Genomic DNA, 17,623 nt, shown 5'->3' with positions numbered 1-17,623 from the left:
TTTGCCGACGGTTCCCCGAGCAGCCCTCGGGTTGGGACGGACCAGAGCAAACGTTGCCAACTTGTACTTCCCAAGCACTTAGTCCAGTGCTCTGCACATAGTAAGCGCTCAATAAATACGATTGATGATGATGATGATGAAACGTGGGACCCCCAAGATACAAACCCGTTCTCCTCTTTCAGGTGCTGATACAGCTCAGCTCGATTATTGACGGAGTTCAGGCGGCCAACGAACTCTTGGTGCTTCCTGGAATTGGCCGTGTTTATCCGATTGCTCCACAGGGACAACAAGGACATCGGTCCTGGTGGGAATTTGGAAGCGAGAGAAATAAAGAGGCCGTCAGTCCACCAGTCCTGCCACCAACTCAGTAAAAGACCGAATGCTTTAAAAAAGTGCCTTTTCTTTTCCCCCCCTTTTTTCTTTCCTTCTCTCATTCTGTGAGCCCACTGTTGGGTAGGGACCGCCTCTATACGTTGCCAACTTGTACTTCCCAAGCGCTTAGTACAGTGCTCTGCACACCGTAAGTGCTCGATAAATACGACTGACTGATTCAGGATGTCATTCAATTAACGTGACATTGCCACTAACTTCACTGTGGAACGTGTTAAGCACTCACTAGGCGCCAAGCACTGTATTAAGTGCTGGGGTGGATACAAGATCAAAGTGCCCTGCACAGAGTAAGCGCTCAATAAGCAGTCATTCAGTCGCATTTATAGAGCACTTACTGTGTGCAGAGCACTGTACTAAGCGCTTGGAAAGTACAATTCGGCCACAGATAGAGACAGTCCCTACCCCACAACAGGCTCACAGTCTAGAGGGGAATCAATCAATCAATCGCATTTATTGAGCGCTTACTGTGTGCACAGCACTGGACTAAGCGCTTGGGAAGTACAAGTTGGAAACATATAGAGACGGTCCCTCCCCAACAGCGGGCTCACAGTCTAGAAGGGGGAGACAGTGAACAAAACCAAACACACTAACAAAACAAAATAAATAGAACAGATATGTACAAGTAAAATAAATAAATACAAGTAGGAGGGAGCCCAGGGATCGAATCCTCATTGTGCAGATGAGGCAACTGAGGCACAAAAACGCCCCGGTTCCACGAGGCCACCTGTTTGGTCCGAAGCCAGTCTCGAAAGATTTGCAACCCATATCAATCAATCAATCGTATTTACTGAGCGCTGACTGTGTGCAGAGCACTGGACTAAGCGCTTGGGAAGTAAGTCCAAGTTGGCAACGTATCGAGACGGTCCCTACCCAACAGCGGGCTCACAGTCTAGAAGGGGGAGACAGACAACAAAACCAAACATACTAACAAAATAAAATAAATAGAATAGATATGGACAAGTAAAACATAAATAAATAGAGTAATAAATATGAACAAACATTTATACATATATCCAGGTGCTGTGGGGAAGGGGAGGAGGTAAGATGGGGGGGATGGAGAGGGGGGCGAGGGGGAGAGGAAAAAAAGCTACATGGTTGCAATCAATCTCCCCGCCTCCCCCCTGCCTCAATTCCCTCCCTCTGCTCTACCCCCTTCCCCGCCCCACAGCACTTGGGTATATTTGTGCATATTTATTATTCTATTTATTTTATCAATGACGTGCATATACCTATAATCCTATCTATTTTGACGCTATTGAGGCCTGTCTACTGATTTTGTTTTGTTGTCTGTCTCCCCCTTCTAGACTGTGAGCCCACTGGTGGGTAGGGACCGTCTCTATACGTTGCCAACTTGGACTTCCCAAGCGCTTAGTCCAGTGCTCTGCACACAGTCAGCGCTCAATAAATACGACTGATTGATTGATTGATATGTATATAGCGCTCAATAAATACGATTGAATGAATGAATGTTTGTACATACTTATTACTCTATTTATTTTACTTGTTCATATCTATTCTATTTATTTTATTGTGCTAATATGTTTGGTTTTGTTCTCTGTCTCCCCCTTCTAGACTGTGAGCCCGCTGTTGGGTAGGGACCGTCTCTATACGTTGCCAACTTGGACTTACTTCCCAAGCGCTTAGTCCAGTGCTCTGCACACAGTCAGCGCTCAATAAATACGACTGATTGATTGATTGATATGTATATAGCGCTCAATAAATACGATTGAATGAATGAATATATGTTTGTACATATTTATTACTCTATTTTGTTGAGTGCTTACTATGTGCCAAGCACTGTTCTAGAAGCAGGGGTAGGTACAAGGTCATCAGGTTGGACCTGTGTCCCTGCCCCTCATGGGGCTCTCACTCTTAATCTCCATTTTATGAGGGAACTGAGGCCCAGAGAATCAATCAATAAATCGTATTTATTGAGCGCTTACTGTGTGCAGAGCACTGTACTAAGCGCTTGGGAAGTACAAGTTGGCAACATATAGAGACGGTCCCTACCCAACAGCGGGCTCACAGTCTAAAAAGTGAAGAGAAGAGAAGTAAGAAGAGAAGTGAAGAAGCAGCGTGGCTCAGTGGAAAGAGCCTGGGCTTTGGAGTCGGTGGTCATGGGTTCCAATCCTGGCTCCGCCGCTTGTCAGCTGGGTGACTTTGGGCAAGTCACTTCACTTCTCTGGGCCTCAGTTCCCTCATCTGGAAAATGGGGGATTGACTGTGAGCCCCCCGTGGGCCAATCTGATCACCTTGTAATCAATCAATCAATCAATCGTATTTATTGAGCGCTTACTGTGTGCAGAGCACTGTACTGAGCGCTTGGGAAGTCCAAGTTGGCAACATAGAGAGACGGTCCCTACCCAACAGTGGCTCACAGTCTAAAAAGTGAAGAGAAGAAAAGGAAGAAGAGAAGTGAAGAAGCAGTGTGGCTTAGTGGAAAGAGCCCGGGCTTTGGAGTCGGAGGTCATGGGTTCCAATCCCGGCTCCGCCGCTTGTCAGCTGGGTGACTTTGGGCAAGTCACTTCACTTCTCTGGGCCTCAGTTCCCTCATCTGGAAAATGGGGATGAAGACTGTGAGCCCCCCGTGGGACAATCTGATCACCTTGTAACCTCCCCAGCGCTTAGAACAGTGCTTTGCACATAGTAAGCGCCTAATAAATGCCATTATATATAAAGTGACTTGACCCCCGGCCCACGTCCTCCCCCGGGCCTGGAATGCCCCTAATCCCTCTGCCCCTCCGCCAAGCTCGCTCTCTTCCTCCCTTCAAGGCCCTACTGAGAGCTCACCTCCTCCAGGAGGCCTTCCCAGACTGAGCCCCTTCCTTCCTCTCCCCCTCGTCCCCCTCTCCATCCCCCCATCTTACCTCCTTCCCTTCCCCACAGCACCTGGATATGTGTATATATGTTTGTACAGATTTATTACTCTATTTATTTATTTATCTTACTTGTACCTATCTATTCTATTTATTTTATTTTGTTAGTATGTTTGGTTTTGTTCTCTGTCTGCCCCTTCTAGACTGTGAGCCCGCTGTTGGGTAGGGACTGTCTCTATGTGTGGCCAACTTGGACTTCCCAAGCGCTTAGTACAGTGCTCTGCACACAGTAAGCGCTCAATAAATACGATTGATTGATTGATCGATTGACCAAGGTCACACAGCAGACAAGCGGCAGAGCCGGGATGAGAATACAGGGCCGTCCTCCATCTCCCAGGCCACCCCGCCGCTCGTTCAAGAAATCCAGTCGTGTCTGCGGGGATTTACTCGGCTCCGTTTCAGACACTTTATTACCTTTCGACTTCTCCACCGGCAGCGCTTCGTCCACTTCGACGAGGGGCTTCTTATTGGGCGGCTCCGGAGAATCGGGGGAGTCTTTGATAATCTCCGCCTCGGCCAGCTCTTCCTTCCCCCGTTCTAAAATCCCCTTTAGCCTGGGGGACCAAAAAAATATAAAAAACAAAGAAGCAGCCTTGAAACGAGGGTGACCCTGAGCACTCGAAGTCTCCTCAGCCGATGTCAATCGTACTTATTGAGCGCTTATGATGTGCAGAGCACTGTACTAAGCGCTTGGGAAGTACAAGTTGGCAACATATAGAGACGGTCCCTACCCAACAGTGGGCTCACAGTCTAAAAGGTTAATGGAAGCGTGTGACTCCGGCTTGATGTTGTTTGCCGATTGGGATTATGAAAGCGACCTCTCCCCCTCGTCCCCCTCTCCATCCCCCCCATTTTACCTCCTTCCCTTCCCCACAGCACCTGTATATATGTATAGATGTTTGTACAGATTTATTACTCTATTTATTTATTTATTTTACTTGTACATATCTATCCTATTTATTTTATTTTGTTAGTATGTTTGGTCTTGTTCTCTGTCTCCCCCTTTTAGACTGTGAGCCCACTGTTGGGTAGGGACCGTCTCTAGATGTTGCCAATTTGTACTTCCCAAGCGCTTAGTACAGTGCTCTGCACATAGTAAGCGCTCAATAAATACGATTGATGATGATTGATGATGACCTGTATATATGTATATATGATTGTACATATTTATTACCCTATTTATTTATTTTATTTATTTCATTTTATCCAAATCTAACCTACACCCTCTCCCTTCTGAGTCGCCCTGATTTGCTCCCTTTATTCCTCCCCCCGTCCCAGCCCCACACCGCTCATGTCCCGATCTCTCATTTATTTATTTCTATTCATGTCTGTCTCTCCCTCTAGACTGTAAACTCCTTGTGGGCAGGTAGTGTGTCCTGTTTATTGCTGGGTTGTACTCTCCCAAGCGCTTAGTACAGTGCTGTGCACACAGTAAGCGCTCAATAAATACGATAATATAATAAGAATTCAACCAGCGTGGCTCAGTGGAAAGAGCCTGGGCTTTGGAGTCAGAGGTCATGGGTTCAAATCCCTGCTCCGCCAGCTGTCAGCTGTGTGACTTTGGGCAAGTCACTTCACTTCTCTGGGCCTCAGTTCCCTCATCTGTAAAATGGGGATTAAGGCTGGGAGCCCCCCCGTGGGACAACCTGATCACCTTGTAACCTCCCCAGCGTTTAGAACAGTGCTTTGCACATAGTAAACGCTTAATAAATGCCATTATTATATTAACCAGCAGACCTTGGCCATTCATGGTCTTTACTTAAAGTTGGTCTCTGGACAACTTTAGACAACAGAAAGCGTTCTTCAAATAATCAATCAATCAATTGAATTTACGAGCCCTTGCTACTCATTCATTCACTGGTATTTATTGAGCGCTTACTGGGTGCACAGCACTGTGCTAAGCGCTTGGGAAGTCCAAGTCGGCAACATATAGAGACGGTCCCTACCCAACAGCGGGCTCACAGGCTAGAAGGGGGAGACAGACAACAAAACCAAACATGCTAACAAAATAAAATAAATAGAATACACACGTACAAATAAAACAGAGTAATAAATACGTACATATACATATATATCAATCAATCAATCGCATTTATTGAGCGCTTACTGTGTGCAGAGCACTGTTCTAAGCGCTTGGGAAGTACAAGTTGGCAACATATCGAGACGGTCCCTACCCAACTGCGGGCTCACAGTCTAGAAGGGGGAGACAGAAAACAAAACATATTAACAAAATAAAATAAATAGAATAAACATGTACAAATAAAATAGAGTAATAAATACGTACAAACATATACATATATATGTATAAATCAATCAATCGTATTTATTGAACGCTTACTGTGTGCAGAGCACTGGACTAAGCGCTTGGGAAGTACAAGTCGACAACATACAGAGATGGTCCCTACCCAACAGTGGGCTCACAGTCTATATGATACATATATATGTATCATATACATATATTCATTCATTCAATGGTATTTATTGAGCGCTTACTGGGTGCAGAGCACTGTACTAAGCGCTTGGGAGAGTGTAATACAATACACAGACATATGCAGAGTGACTGTGAGCCCACTGTTGGGTAGGGACTGTCTCTATATGTTGCCAACTTGGACTTCCCAAGTGCTTAGTACAGTGCTCTGCACACAGTAAGCGCTCAATAAATACGATTGATGATGATGATGATGATGATGATGACTTCTCTGGGCCTCAGTTACCTCATCTGTAAAATGGGGATTGAGAATGTGAGCCTCACGCGGGACCGGGACTGTGTCCAACCCGATTTGCTTGCATCCACCCCAGCACTTAGTATGGCGCCTGCCACATAGTAAGTGCTTAACAAATACCACAATTATTATTGTTATTATTATTATTATTATTATTATTATATAACAGAGTTGGTAGACATGTGCCCTGCCCACAACAGGCTTACAGTGTAGTGGGGGAGAGACATGTTATTATTAAATAAGTAAATTACAGCTACGGACACAAGTGCTGTGCGGTAGAGGGAAGGGTGCATTAAAGGGTGCAATTTCAAGCGCAAGGAAGACCCGGAAGGGAGCGGGGGAAAGTATTCCTTGGAAGAGGATTCCTGAGAATGAGGAAGCTAAATCTGAAAACCCAAATCACCCAGGTCTGAATGAAATACTACAAAATAGCTCGCGGGGAATTAATTTCCTGGAAACAAAGTGACTGAGCCTTAACTAATTTTCACGCGCTGCGCTGGTTAAGGTCGAAGGAAAAAACAGCCGATAACCTGAAAGCGACGCAGTGGCCAAAATTGTATATATGTATATATATATTTGTACATATTTATTACTCTATTTATTTATTTTACTTGTACCTATCTATTCTATTTATTTTATTTTGTTAGTATGTTTGGTTTTGTTCTCTGTCTCCCCCTTCTAGACTGTGAACCCACTGTTGGGTAGGGACCGTCTCTATATGTTGCCAGCTTGTACTTCCCAAGCGCTTGGCACAGTGCTCTGCACACAGTAAGCGCTCAATAAATATGATTGATTGATTGATTGATTGATCATGGTCTGTTTGGTTTTGTTGTCTGTCTCCCCCTTCTAGACTGTGAGCCCGTTGTCGGGTGGGGACCGGCTCTATATGTTGCCGACTTGTACTTCCCAAGTGCTTAGTACAGTGCTCTGCACACAGTAAGCGCTCAATAAATACGACTGATTGACTGATTGATCCTTCCCATCTCACAAGCCCAACTTGTACTTCCCAAGCGCTTAGTACAGTGCTCTGCACACAGTAAGCGCTCAATGACTACGACACTGAATGAATGGTTAGAACCAAGTTTAAGGATCACCTGGAGACTCAATTTCGATTTCAGATTATTTTTAAAAACTTCAGGAATATCCGGGGAAGGCAGAAGCCACCTCCTGTCCGGGCTGAGGTCTGTCCATCTCAGACACAGGCACACTCGGTTCCTCACTCCTTCACATGGGTCTTATGTACGGAGCAAAATTAGCCTTTTTAAGGATTGGGATTTGGAAGAAAGGGTAGATGGGTTAGGGGGGCGGGGAATGGCCTACTGAGAGCTCACCTCCTCCAGGAGGCCTTCCCAGACTGAGCCTCCTCCTTCCTCTCTCCCTAATCCCCCTCTCCCTCCCCCCCCCCGCCTTACCTCCTTCCCTACAGCACCTGTATATATGGTTACTCTATTTATTTATTTATTTTACTTGTACATGTCTATTCTATTTATTTTATTTTGTTAATATGTTTGGTTTTGTTCTCTGTCTCCCCCTTCTAGACTGTGAGCCCGCTGTTGGGTAAGGACCGTCTCTAGATGTTGCCAACTTGGACTTCCCAAGCGCTTAGTACAGTGCTCTGCACACAGTAAGCACTCAGTAAATACGATTGATTGATTGATTGAATGCCCTCCCTCCGCACATCCGCCAGGCTAGCTCTCTTCCTCCCTTCAAAGCCCTACTGAGAGCTCACCTCCTCCAGGAGGCCTTCCCAGACTGAGCCCCCCTTTTCCTCTCCTCCTCCCCATCCCTCCCACCCGTCCTCCTTCCCCTCCCCACAGCACCTGTATAGACGTTTGTACAGATTCATTACTCCATTTGTTTTACTTATATATATTTACTAGTCTATTTTGTTAATGATGTGCATATAGCTATAATTCTATTTGTTCTGACAACTTTGACACCTGTCTCCATGTTTTGTTTTGTTGTCCGTCTCCCCCTTCTAGACTGTTGAGCCCGCTGTTGGGTAGGGACCGTCCCTATATGTTGCCCACTTGTACTTCCCAAGCGCTTAGTACAGTGCTCTGCACACAGTAAGCGCTCAATAAATACGACCGAATGAACGAGAGGGGAAGAAGGAGGGAAGGGATTCATTCATTCATTCATATTTATTGAGCGCTTACTGTGTGCAGAGCACCGTACTAAGCGCTTGGGAAGTCCAAGTTGGCAACATTTAGAGACGGTCCCTACCCAACAGTGGGCTCACAGTCTAGAAGGGGGAGACAGACAAAAGAACAAAACATATTAACAGAATAAAAGAAATAGAATAAATATGTACAAGTAAAATAAATAGAGTAATAAATACGTACAAACATATATACGTATATACAGGTATATATACAGGTATGGGGAAGGGAAGGGATGGGAGTGGAAAGGACAGGGACAGAAGGGGAAGGAAGGGGCAGGCTTGTGAGGTCGGAAGGCTAGTGGTGTTGTCTACAGGGATGGAAAAGATATGGGGGGGCGGGCGGGGAGAGGGAAGATGTGGGAAGGTAAGGAGGATCAGTTTTGGACAGGTTTAATTTGAGGTGGCGCAGCGACATTATTATTCTATTTATTTATTTATTTATTTTACTTGTACATATCTATTCTATTTATTTTATTTTGTTAGTATGTTTGGTTTTGTTGTCCGTCTCCCCCTTCTAGACTGTGAACCCACTGTTGGGTAGGGACTGTCTCTAGATGTTGCCAACTTGGACTTCCCAAGCGCTTCGTACAGTGCTCTGCACACAGTAAGCGCTCAATAAATACGATTGATGATGATGATGACATCCAAGCAGAGACGTCTTGAAGGCAGGAGGAAATGAGAGATCTCAGGCAAGGAGGGAGGTCAAGGATGGACGTGTAGAGTGGTGGTAATAATAATAATAATGATGATGGCACTTATTAAGCGCTTACTGTGTGCAAAGCACTATTCTAAGCGCAGGGGAGGTTACAAGGTGATCAGGTTGTCCCCCAGGGGGCTCACAGTCAATCCCCATTTTACAGATGAGGTAACTGAGGCCCAGAGAATACTAATAATGGCATTTATTAAGCGCTTACTATGTGCAAAGCACTGTTCTAAGCACGGGGAGGTTACAAGGTGATCAGGTTGTCCCATGGGGGGCTCACAGTTTTAATCCCCATTTTACAGATGAGGTGACTGAGACCCAGAGAATAATAATAATGGCATTTATTAAGCGCTTACTATGTGCAAAGCACTGTTCTAAGCGCAGGGGAGGTTGCAAGGTGATCAGGTTGTCCCATGGGGGGCTCACAGTTTTAATCCCCATTTTCCAGATGAGGTAACTGAGGCCCAGAGAATAATAATAATGGCATTTATTAAGCACTTACTATGTGCAAAGCACTATTCTAAGCACTGGGGAAGTTACAAGGTGATCAGGTTGTCCCATGGTGGGCTCACAGTTTTAATCCCCATTTTCCAGATGAGGTAACTGAGGCCCAGAGAATAATAATAATGGCATTTATTAAGCACTTACTATGTGCAAAGCACTGTTCTAAGCGCAGGGGAGGTTACAAGGTGATCAGGTTGTCCCATGGGGGGCTCACAGTTTTAATCCCCATTTTCCAGATGAGGTAACTGAGGCCCAGAGAACTTAAGTGACTTGCCCAAAGTCACTCAGCTGACAATGGGTGGAGCCAGGATTTGAACCCATGACCTCTGACTCCAAAGCCTGGGCTCTTTCCACAGAGCCACGCTGCTTCTCTTAGTAGTGATAGCTGAGGCCATGGGAGAAAATTCATTCAATCATATTTATTGAGCGCTTACCGTATGCAGAGCACTGTACTAAGCGCTTGGGGAGTACAAGTCGGCAACATCTAGAGACGGCCCCTACCCACCAGCGGGCTCACAGGCTAGAAGGGGGAGACAGACAACAAAACAGGTGGATGGGGGTCGAGTCGTCAGAACAAATAGCAAATGGGTTCTCCAAGGGAGTGGGTGAAGAGGGAGAATAGAAGGGGAAACTTGAGGAATCAATCGCATTTATTGAGCACTTACTGTGTGCAGAGCACTGTGCTAAGCGCTTGGGAAGTACAAGTTGGCAACATATAGAGACGGTCCCTACCCAAGCGAACACCTACCAAGGGAAAGAAGAAAACCTGCCACCACAGCCCCACCCTGCTTGAAATTCAAGTTACGGGAATTTCTCTCCTACACTATTACCTACTAAAAACATTTGAACTAGACACGCTGATTATACACACATATATATTTTTATCTATGTATATATATATACACACACACAAACATATCGCTCCAGCTGTGTATGCATATACACAGCTAGATAGATATAATGATGGTGTTTGTTAAGACCTTACTATGTGCCAAGCCCGGTTCTAAGCGCTGGGATCATCATCATCATCAATCGTATTTACTGAGCGCTTACTATGTGCAGAGCACTGTACTAAGCGCTTGGGAAGTACAAATTGGCAGCATATAGAGACAGTCCCTACCCAACAGTGGGCTCACAGTCTAAAAGGGGGGGGATAGCTACAAGGTTCATCATTCATTCATTCGATTGTATTTACTGAGCGCTTACTGTGTGCACAGCACACAGATATATAATAATAATAATAATGGCATTTATTAAGCGCTTACTATGCAAGCTGCTTCTCCCATCATATATATAATGATGGTATTTGTTAAGAGCTTACTAGGTGCCAAGCCTTGTTCTAAGCGCTGGGATAGATACAAGGTTCATTCATTCATTCGATTGTATTTACTGAGCGCTTACTGTGTGCACAGCACAGATATATAATAACAATAATAATAGCATTGATTAAGCGCTTACTACATAAGCTGCTTCTCCCATCATATATATAATGATGGTATTTGTTAAGAGCTTACTATGTGCCAAGCCCTGTTCCAAGCGCTGGGATAGATACACGGTTCGTTCATTCATTCATTCCATTGTATTTATTGAGCGCTTACTGTGTGCACAGCACACAGACAGACATATATAATGATGGTATTAGTTAAGAGCTTACTATGTGTCAAGCCCTGTTCTAAGCACTGGGATAGATCCAAGGTTCATTCATTCATTCAATCGTATTTATTGAGCGCTTACTGTGTGCAGAGCACTGTACTAAGCGCTTGGGAAGCACAAGTCGGCAACATATAGGGACGGTCCCTACCCAACGGGCTCACAGTCTAGAAGGGGGAGACAGACAAGGTTATCATGTCATCCCACGTGGGACTCACATTTTTAATCCCCATTTTCCAGATGAGGTAACTGAGGCACAGAGAGCTTAAGTCACACAGATATGTATATAGAAAAAAATGTATATTTTATATATATATATGAAAAATATAGTCTACACTGTAAGCTCACTGTTCGCAGTGAACGTTTCTATGTGGGACTCACGGTCTTAATCCCCATTTTCCAGATGAGGTAACTGAAGCACAGAGAGGTTAAGCCACACAGATAGGCATATAGAAAAAATATGTATATTTTATATATATATATAAATATATATATATATATGAAAAATATAGTCCTCTACACTGTAAGCTCACCGTTCGCAGTGAACGTTTCTACGTGGGACTCAGTCTTAATCCCCATTTTGCAGATGAGGTAACTGAGGCACAGAGAGGTTAAGTCACACAGATATGTATATAGAAAAAATATGTATATTATTTATGTATATATATAAATATATACATACACATATATATATATGAAAAATATAGTCCTCTACACTGTAAGCTCACTGTTCGCAGTGAACGTTTCTACGTGGGACTCACAGTCTTAATCCCCATTTTGCGGATGAGGTAACTGAGGCACAGAGAGGTTAAGTCACACAGATATGTATATAGAAAAAATATGTGTATATATATATATATAGATATATATCTATATAGATATATCTATATAGATATATATCTATATAGATATATATGAAAAATATAGTCCTCTACACTGTAAGCTCACTGTTCGCAGTGAACGTTTCTACATGGGACTCATAGTCTTAATCCCCATTTTGCAGATGAGGTAACTGAGGCACAGAGAGGTTAAGTCACACAGATATGTATATAGAAAAAATATGTATATATATATATATATATATATATACATATATGAAAAATATAGTCCTATACACTGTAAGATCACAGTTCACAGTGAACGTTTCTACGTGGGACTCACCATCTTAATCCCCATTTTGCGGATGAGGTAACTGAGGCACAGAGAGGTTAAGTCACACAGATATGTATATAGAAAAATATGTATATATATATATATGAAAAATATAGTCCTCTACACTGTAAGCTCACTGTTCGCAGTGAACGTTTCTACGTGGGACTCACAGTCTTAATCCCCATTTTGCAGATGAGGTAACTGAGGCACAGAGAGGTTAAGTCACACAGATAGGTATACAGAAAAAATACGTATATTTTACATATATGTACATGAAAAATACAGTCCTCTACACTGTCAGCTCACTGTTCGCAGTGAACGTTTCTACCGCTCCACGAGAAGCAGCACGGCTCGGAGGAAAGAGCCTGGGCTTGGGAGTCCGAGGTCATGGGTTCTAATCCCGGCTCCGCCACTTGTCAGCTGGGTGACTTTGGGCAAGCCCCTTAACTTCTCCGGGCCTCAGTTGCCTCACCTGGAAAATGGGGATTAAGACTGGGAGCCCCATGTGGGACAACCTGATGACTCCGTATCCCCCCCCCCCCTCCAGCACTTAACGGTGCTTGGCACATAGAAAGTGCTTAATGAATGCTATTATTATTATTATTATTATTGTTATTATTATTATCGGCTTGGTCCTCTCCCAGGCACGTGGTACAGTGCCCTGCAAGCACTCAATAAATCATCATCAGTCGTATTTATTGAGCGCTTACTGTGTGCAGAGCACTGTACTAAGCGCTTGGAAATAATAAATAAATAAATACATAAATACATACATACATAAATAAATAAATGAATGAATGAATAAATAATAAATAAACAAGTAAATAAATAAATAAGTAAACAAATAAATAAATAAATAATGATGAGTACCACTGGTTGAAATGCCCAACTACAAACAGAGCGCGCGACCCCTCTACGAGACGCAGCCCGCGCGGTCTGAGTGAGACGCTCACCTCTCCGAATCCTGCCAGGATTTCTCCGGTTCGAAATCTTTCCCGGCCTTCTCCGCCTTGTCCTCTTTGTCTTCCCTCTTCCTCCCTCGCTTCTTGCGCTCCTCTTCTTCGGGCGGCTTGCTCCTACAGGCCAGCAGGCATTCCAAGACGCGCTGATGCTTCTCCGAGTTGGAGATGTGGGCTCTCACCAGCGTTTCCAGTTCATTCCACATAATCCGGTATTGTTCGTCTCTACGGAGCAGGGGGCCCAAAAAAGATATTTTGCTTGAGAAACTTGCGACGGGAAAGGGTTCGCCCTGGTCTTTACGGCAAACGAAGGCGCCCGACGAGCCTGACAGCGCGATCGGGATGCTTTTTTCCTCCGGCCACTGACAGATTTATCATCATCATCATCATCAATCGTATTTATTGAGCGCTTACTGTGTGCAGAGCACTGGACTAAGCGCTTGGGAAGTACAAATTGGCAACACAGAGAGACGGTCCCTACCCAACAGTGGGCTCACATTCTGAAAGGGGGAGAGATTTATCATTCAGAATGAATGAATGAATATTTATTGATTTTACTTGTACATATCTATTCTATTCATTTTATTTTGTTAATATGTTTTTTCAACCAATCGTATTTACTGAGCGCTTACTGTGTGCAGAGCACTGTACTAAGCGCTTGGGAAGTAAAAGCTGGCAACATATAGAGACAGTCCCTACCCAACAGTGGGCTCACAGTCAAAAAGACTTTTCTTTTGTTTCTGTTTGTACATATTTATTACTCTATTTATTTATTTATTTATTTTACTTGTACCTATCTATTCTATTTATTTTATTCTGTTAGTATGTTTGGTTTTGTTCTCTGTCTCCCCCTTCTAGACTGTGAGCCCACTGTTGGGTAGGGAATTACTCTATTTATTTATTTTACTTGTACCTATCTATTCTATTTACTTTGTTAGTATGTTTGCTTTTGTTCTCTGTCTCCCCCTTCTAGACTGTGAGCCCGCTGTTGGGTAGGGAATTACTCTATTTATTTTACTTGTACCTATCTATTCTATTTATTTTATTTTGTTAGTATGTTTGGTTTTGTTCTCTGTCTCCCCCTTCTAGACTGTGAGCCCGCTGTTGGGTAGGGAATTACTCTATTCATTTATTTTACTTGTACCTATCTATTCTATTTATTTTATTCTGTTAGTATGTTTGGTTTTGTTCTCTGTCTCCCCCTTCTAGACTGTGAGCCCACTGTTGGGTACGGAATTACTCTATTTATTTATTTTACTTGTACCTATCTATTCTACTTATTTTATTCTGTTAGTAGTTTGGTTTTGTTCTCTGTTCCCCCTCCTCCTTCCCTCACCCCCAACGATCTGGCCTCCTACTTCATTAACAAAATTAAATCCATCAGGTCCGACCTCCCCAAAGTCTCTTCCCCCCTTTCTCCAACCCCCCAGCTCTCAACACTCTCTGCTACTCTCCCATCCTTCCCAGCGGTATCCTCAGAGGAACTCTCCTCCCTCCTCTCAAGTGCTACTCCGGCCACCTGTGCTTCTGACCCCATTCCCTCTCATCTTATGAAATCTCTCGCTCCATCCCTTCTCCCCTCCTTAACTTCCATCTTCAACCGCTCACTCTCCACTGGTTCCTTCCCCTCTGCCTTCAAACATGCCCATGTCTCTCCCATCCTAAAAAAACCCTCTCTTGACCCCACCTCACCTTCTAGTTATCGTCCCATATCCCTCCTACCATTCCTTTCCAAACTCCTTGAACGAGTTGTCTACACGCGCTGCCTAGAATTCCTCAACACCAACTCTCTCCTCGACCCCCTCCAGTCTGGCTTCCGTCCCCTTCATTCCACGGAAACTGCGCTCTCAAAGATCACCAATGACCTCCTGCTTGCCAAATCCAACGGCTCATACTCTGTCCTAATCCTCCTCGACCTCTCAGCTGCCTCTGACACTGTGGACCACCCCCTTCTCCTCCACACGTTATCTGACCTTGGCTTCACAGACTCCGTCCTCTCCTGGTTCTCCTCTTATCTCTCCGGTCGTTCTTTCTCAGTCTCTTTTGCGGGCTCCTCCTCCCCCTCCCATCCTCTTACGGTGGGGATTCCCCAAGGTTCAGTGCTTGGTCCCCTTCTGTTCTCAATCTACACTCACTCCCTTGGTGACCTCATTCGCTCCCACGGCTTCAACTATCATCTCTACGCTGATGACACCCAGATCTCCACCTCTGCCCCTGCTCTCTCCCCCTCTCTCCAGGCTCGCATCTCCTCCTGCCTTCAGGACATCTCCATCTGGATGTCCGCCCGCCACCTAAAGCTCAACAGGTCGAAGACTGAGCTCCTTGTCTTCCCTCCCAAACCTTGTCCTCTCCCTGACTTTCCCATCTCTGTTGACGGCACTACCATCCTTCCCGTCTCACAAGCCCGCAACCTTGGTGTCATCCTCGACTCTGCTCTCTCATTCACCCCTCACCTCCAAGCCGTCACCAAAACCTGCCGGTCTCAGCTCCGCAACATTGCCAAGATCCGCCCTTTCCTCTCCATCCATACCGCTACCCTGCTCGTTCAAGCTCTCATCCTATCCCGTCTGGACTACTGCACTAGCCTTCTCTCTGATCTCCCATCCTCGTGTCTCTCTCCACTTCAATCCATACTTCATGCTGCTGCCCGGATTATCTTTGTCCAGAAACGCTCTGGACATATTAATCCCCTCCTCAAAAACCTCCAATGGCTACCGATCAATCTGCGCATCAAGCAGAAACTCCTCCCCCTGGGCTTCCAGGCTGTCCATCCATCCCCTGGCCCCCTCCTACCTCACCTCCCTTCTCTCCTTCTCCAGCCCAGCCCGCACCCTCCGCTCCTCCACCGCTAATCTCCTCACTGTACCTCGCTCTCACCTGTCCCGCCGTCGACCCCCGGCCCACGTCATCCCCCGGGCCTGGAATGCCCCTAATCCCTCTGCCCATCCGCCAAGCTAGCTCTCTTCCTCCCTTCAAGGCCCTGCTGAGAGCTCACCTCCTCCAGGAGGCCTTCCCAGACTGAGCCCCTTCTTTCCTCTCCCCCTCGTCCCCCTCTCCATTCCCCCGTCTTACCTCCTTCCCTTCCCCACAGCACCTGTATATATGTATATATGGTTGTACATATTTATTACTCTATTTATTTATTTATTTATTTATTTTACTTGTACATTTCTATCCTACTTATTTTATTTTGTTGGTATGTTTGGTTCTGTTCTCTGTCTCCCCCTTTTAGACTGTGAGCCCACTGTTGGGTAGGGACTGTCTCTATGTGATGCCAATTTGTACTTCCCAAGCGCTTAGTACAGTGCTCTGCACATAGTAAGCGCTCAATAAATACGATTGATTGATTGATTGATTGTTTCCCCCTTCTAAACTGTGAGCCCACTGTTGGGTAGGGAATTACTCTATTTATTTATTTTACTTGTACCTATCTATTCTACTTATTTTATTCTGTTAGTAGTTTGGTTTTGTTCTGTTTCCCCCTTCTAAACTGTGAGCCCACTGTTGGGTAGGGAATTACTCTATTTATTTATTTTACTTGTACCTATCTATTCGATTTATTTTATTCTGTTAGTATGTTTGGTTTTCTTCTCTGTCTCCCCCTTCTAGACTGTGAGCCTGCTGTTGGGTCTCTATATGTTGCCAGCTTGTACCTCCCAAGCGCTTAGTACAGTGTTCTGCACACAGTAAGCGCTCAATATGATCGATTGATTGTACTTCCCAAGCGCTTAGTACAGTGCTCTGCACACAGTAAGCGCTCAATATGATTGACTGAACTTCCCAAGCGCTTACTACAGTGCTCTGCACACGGTAAGCACTCGATAAATACGATTGATTGATTGTACTTCCCAAGAGCTTAGTACAGTGCTCTGCACACAGTAAGCGCTCAAGAAATACGATGGATTGATTGATTGATTGAACTGATTTCCGTACTTAGGGCAACGGCTTAGTGATTTAAAAATAAAAAACAACCTGGGAAACACGCATCTGCATTCGTGACGGTTGAAGTTTTACCTCTTGGGCCCCTTTCCTCTTGTCCCGACTGTGGAAATGGGCAGGGGGTCGTTCTTCCTTTCCATATCCACGAGGTTGTAGATGGTCTTCTGGCAGTTGAGCACGTCCTCATCCGTCAAAGCCTCTCTCACGATCACGCTGGCTAACGGCACCACCTGAGGGGGAGGCCCCAAAGAGCCACCATCTGAATTTAGCGTTCGATCGCATTTATCAGTCAATCGATCAATCGTATTTACTGAGCGCTTACTGTGTGCAGAGCACCGGACTAAGCGCTTGGGAAGTACAAGTTGGCAACACATAGAGACAGTCAATCAATCAATCGTATTTATTGAGCGCTTACTGTGTGCAGAGCACTGGACTAAGCACTTGGGATTACTCTGTTTATTTATTTATTTATTTTACTTGTACCTATCTATTCTATTTATTTTATTCTGTTAGTAGGCTTGGTTTTGTTCTCTGTCTCCCCCTTCTAGACTGTGAGCCCACTG

The 17,623-nt window shown here is 44.8% G+C and overlaps 1 protein-coding gene across 4 annotated transcripts in view; it reads right to left on the bottom strand.

The window, feature by feature from the left end:
• The window catches only part of INTS13 (integrator complex subunit 13), a 96,965-nt gene that overhangs the window by 6,455 nt on the left and 72,887 nt on the right, over window positions 1-17,623 (bottom strand). For all 4 annotated transcript variants that reach the window (XM_038741878.1, XM_038741873.1, XM_038741884.1 and 1 more), the window contains exons 14-17: window positions 17,136-17,290; window positions 13,116-13,346; window positions 3,681-3,820; window positions 166-301 (exon numbers count right to left, since the gene is read on the bottom strand). In XM_038741878.1, the coding sequence (XP_038597806.1) occupies window positions 166-301; window positions 3,681-3,820; window positions 13,116-13,346; window positions 17,136-17,290 (662 nt within the window). The remainder of the gene's footprint in view (window positions 1-165; window positions 302-3,680; window positions 3,821-13,115; window positions 13,347-17,135; window positions 17,291-17,623) is intronic.

The sequence above is a fragment of the Tachyglossus aculeatus genome, chromosome 2 (genome assembly GCF_015852505.1).
Source record: "Tachyglossus aculeatus isolate mTacAcu1 chromosome 2, mTacAcu1.pri, whole genome shotgun sequence".
NCBI lineage: Eukaryota > Metazoa > Chordata > Mammalia > Monotremata > Tachyglossidae > Tachyglossus > Tachyglossus aculeatus.
This window is presented reverse-complemented; position numbering and strand designations above follow the sequence as displayed.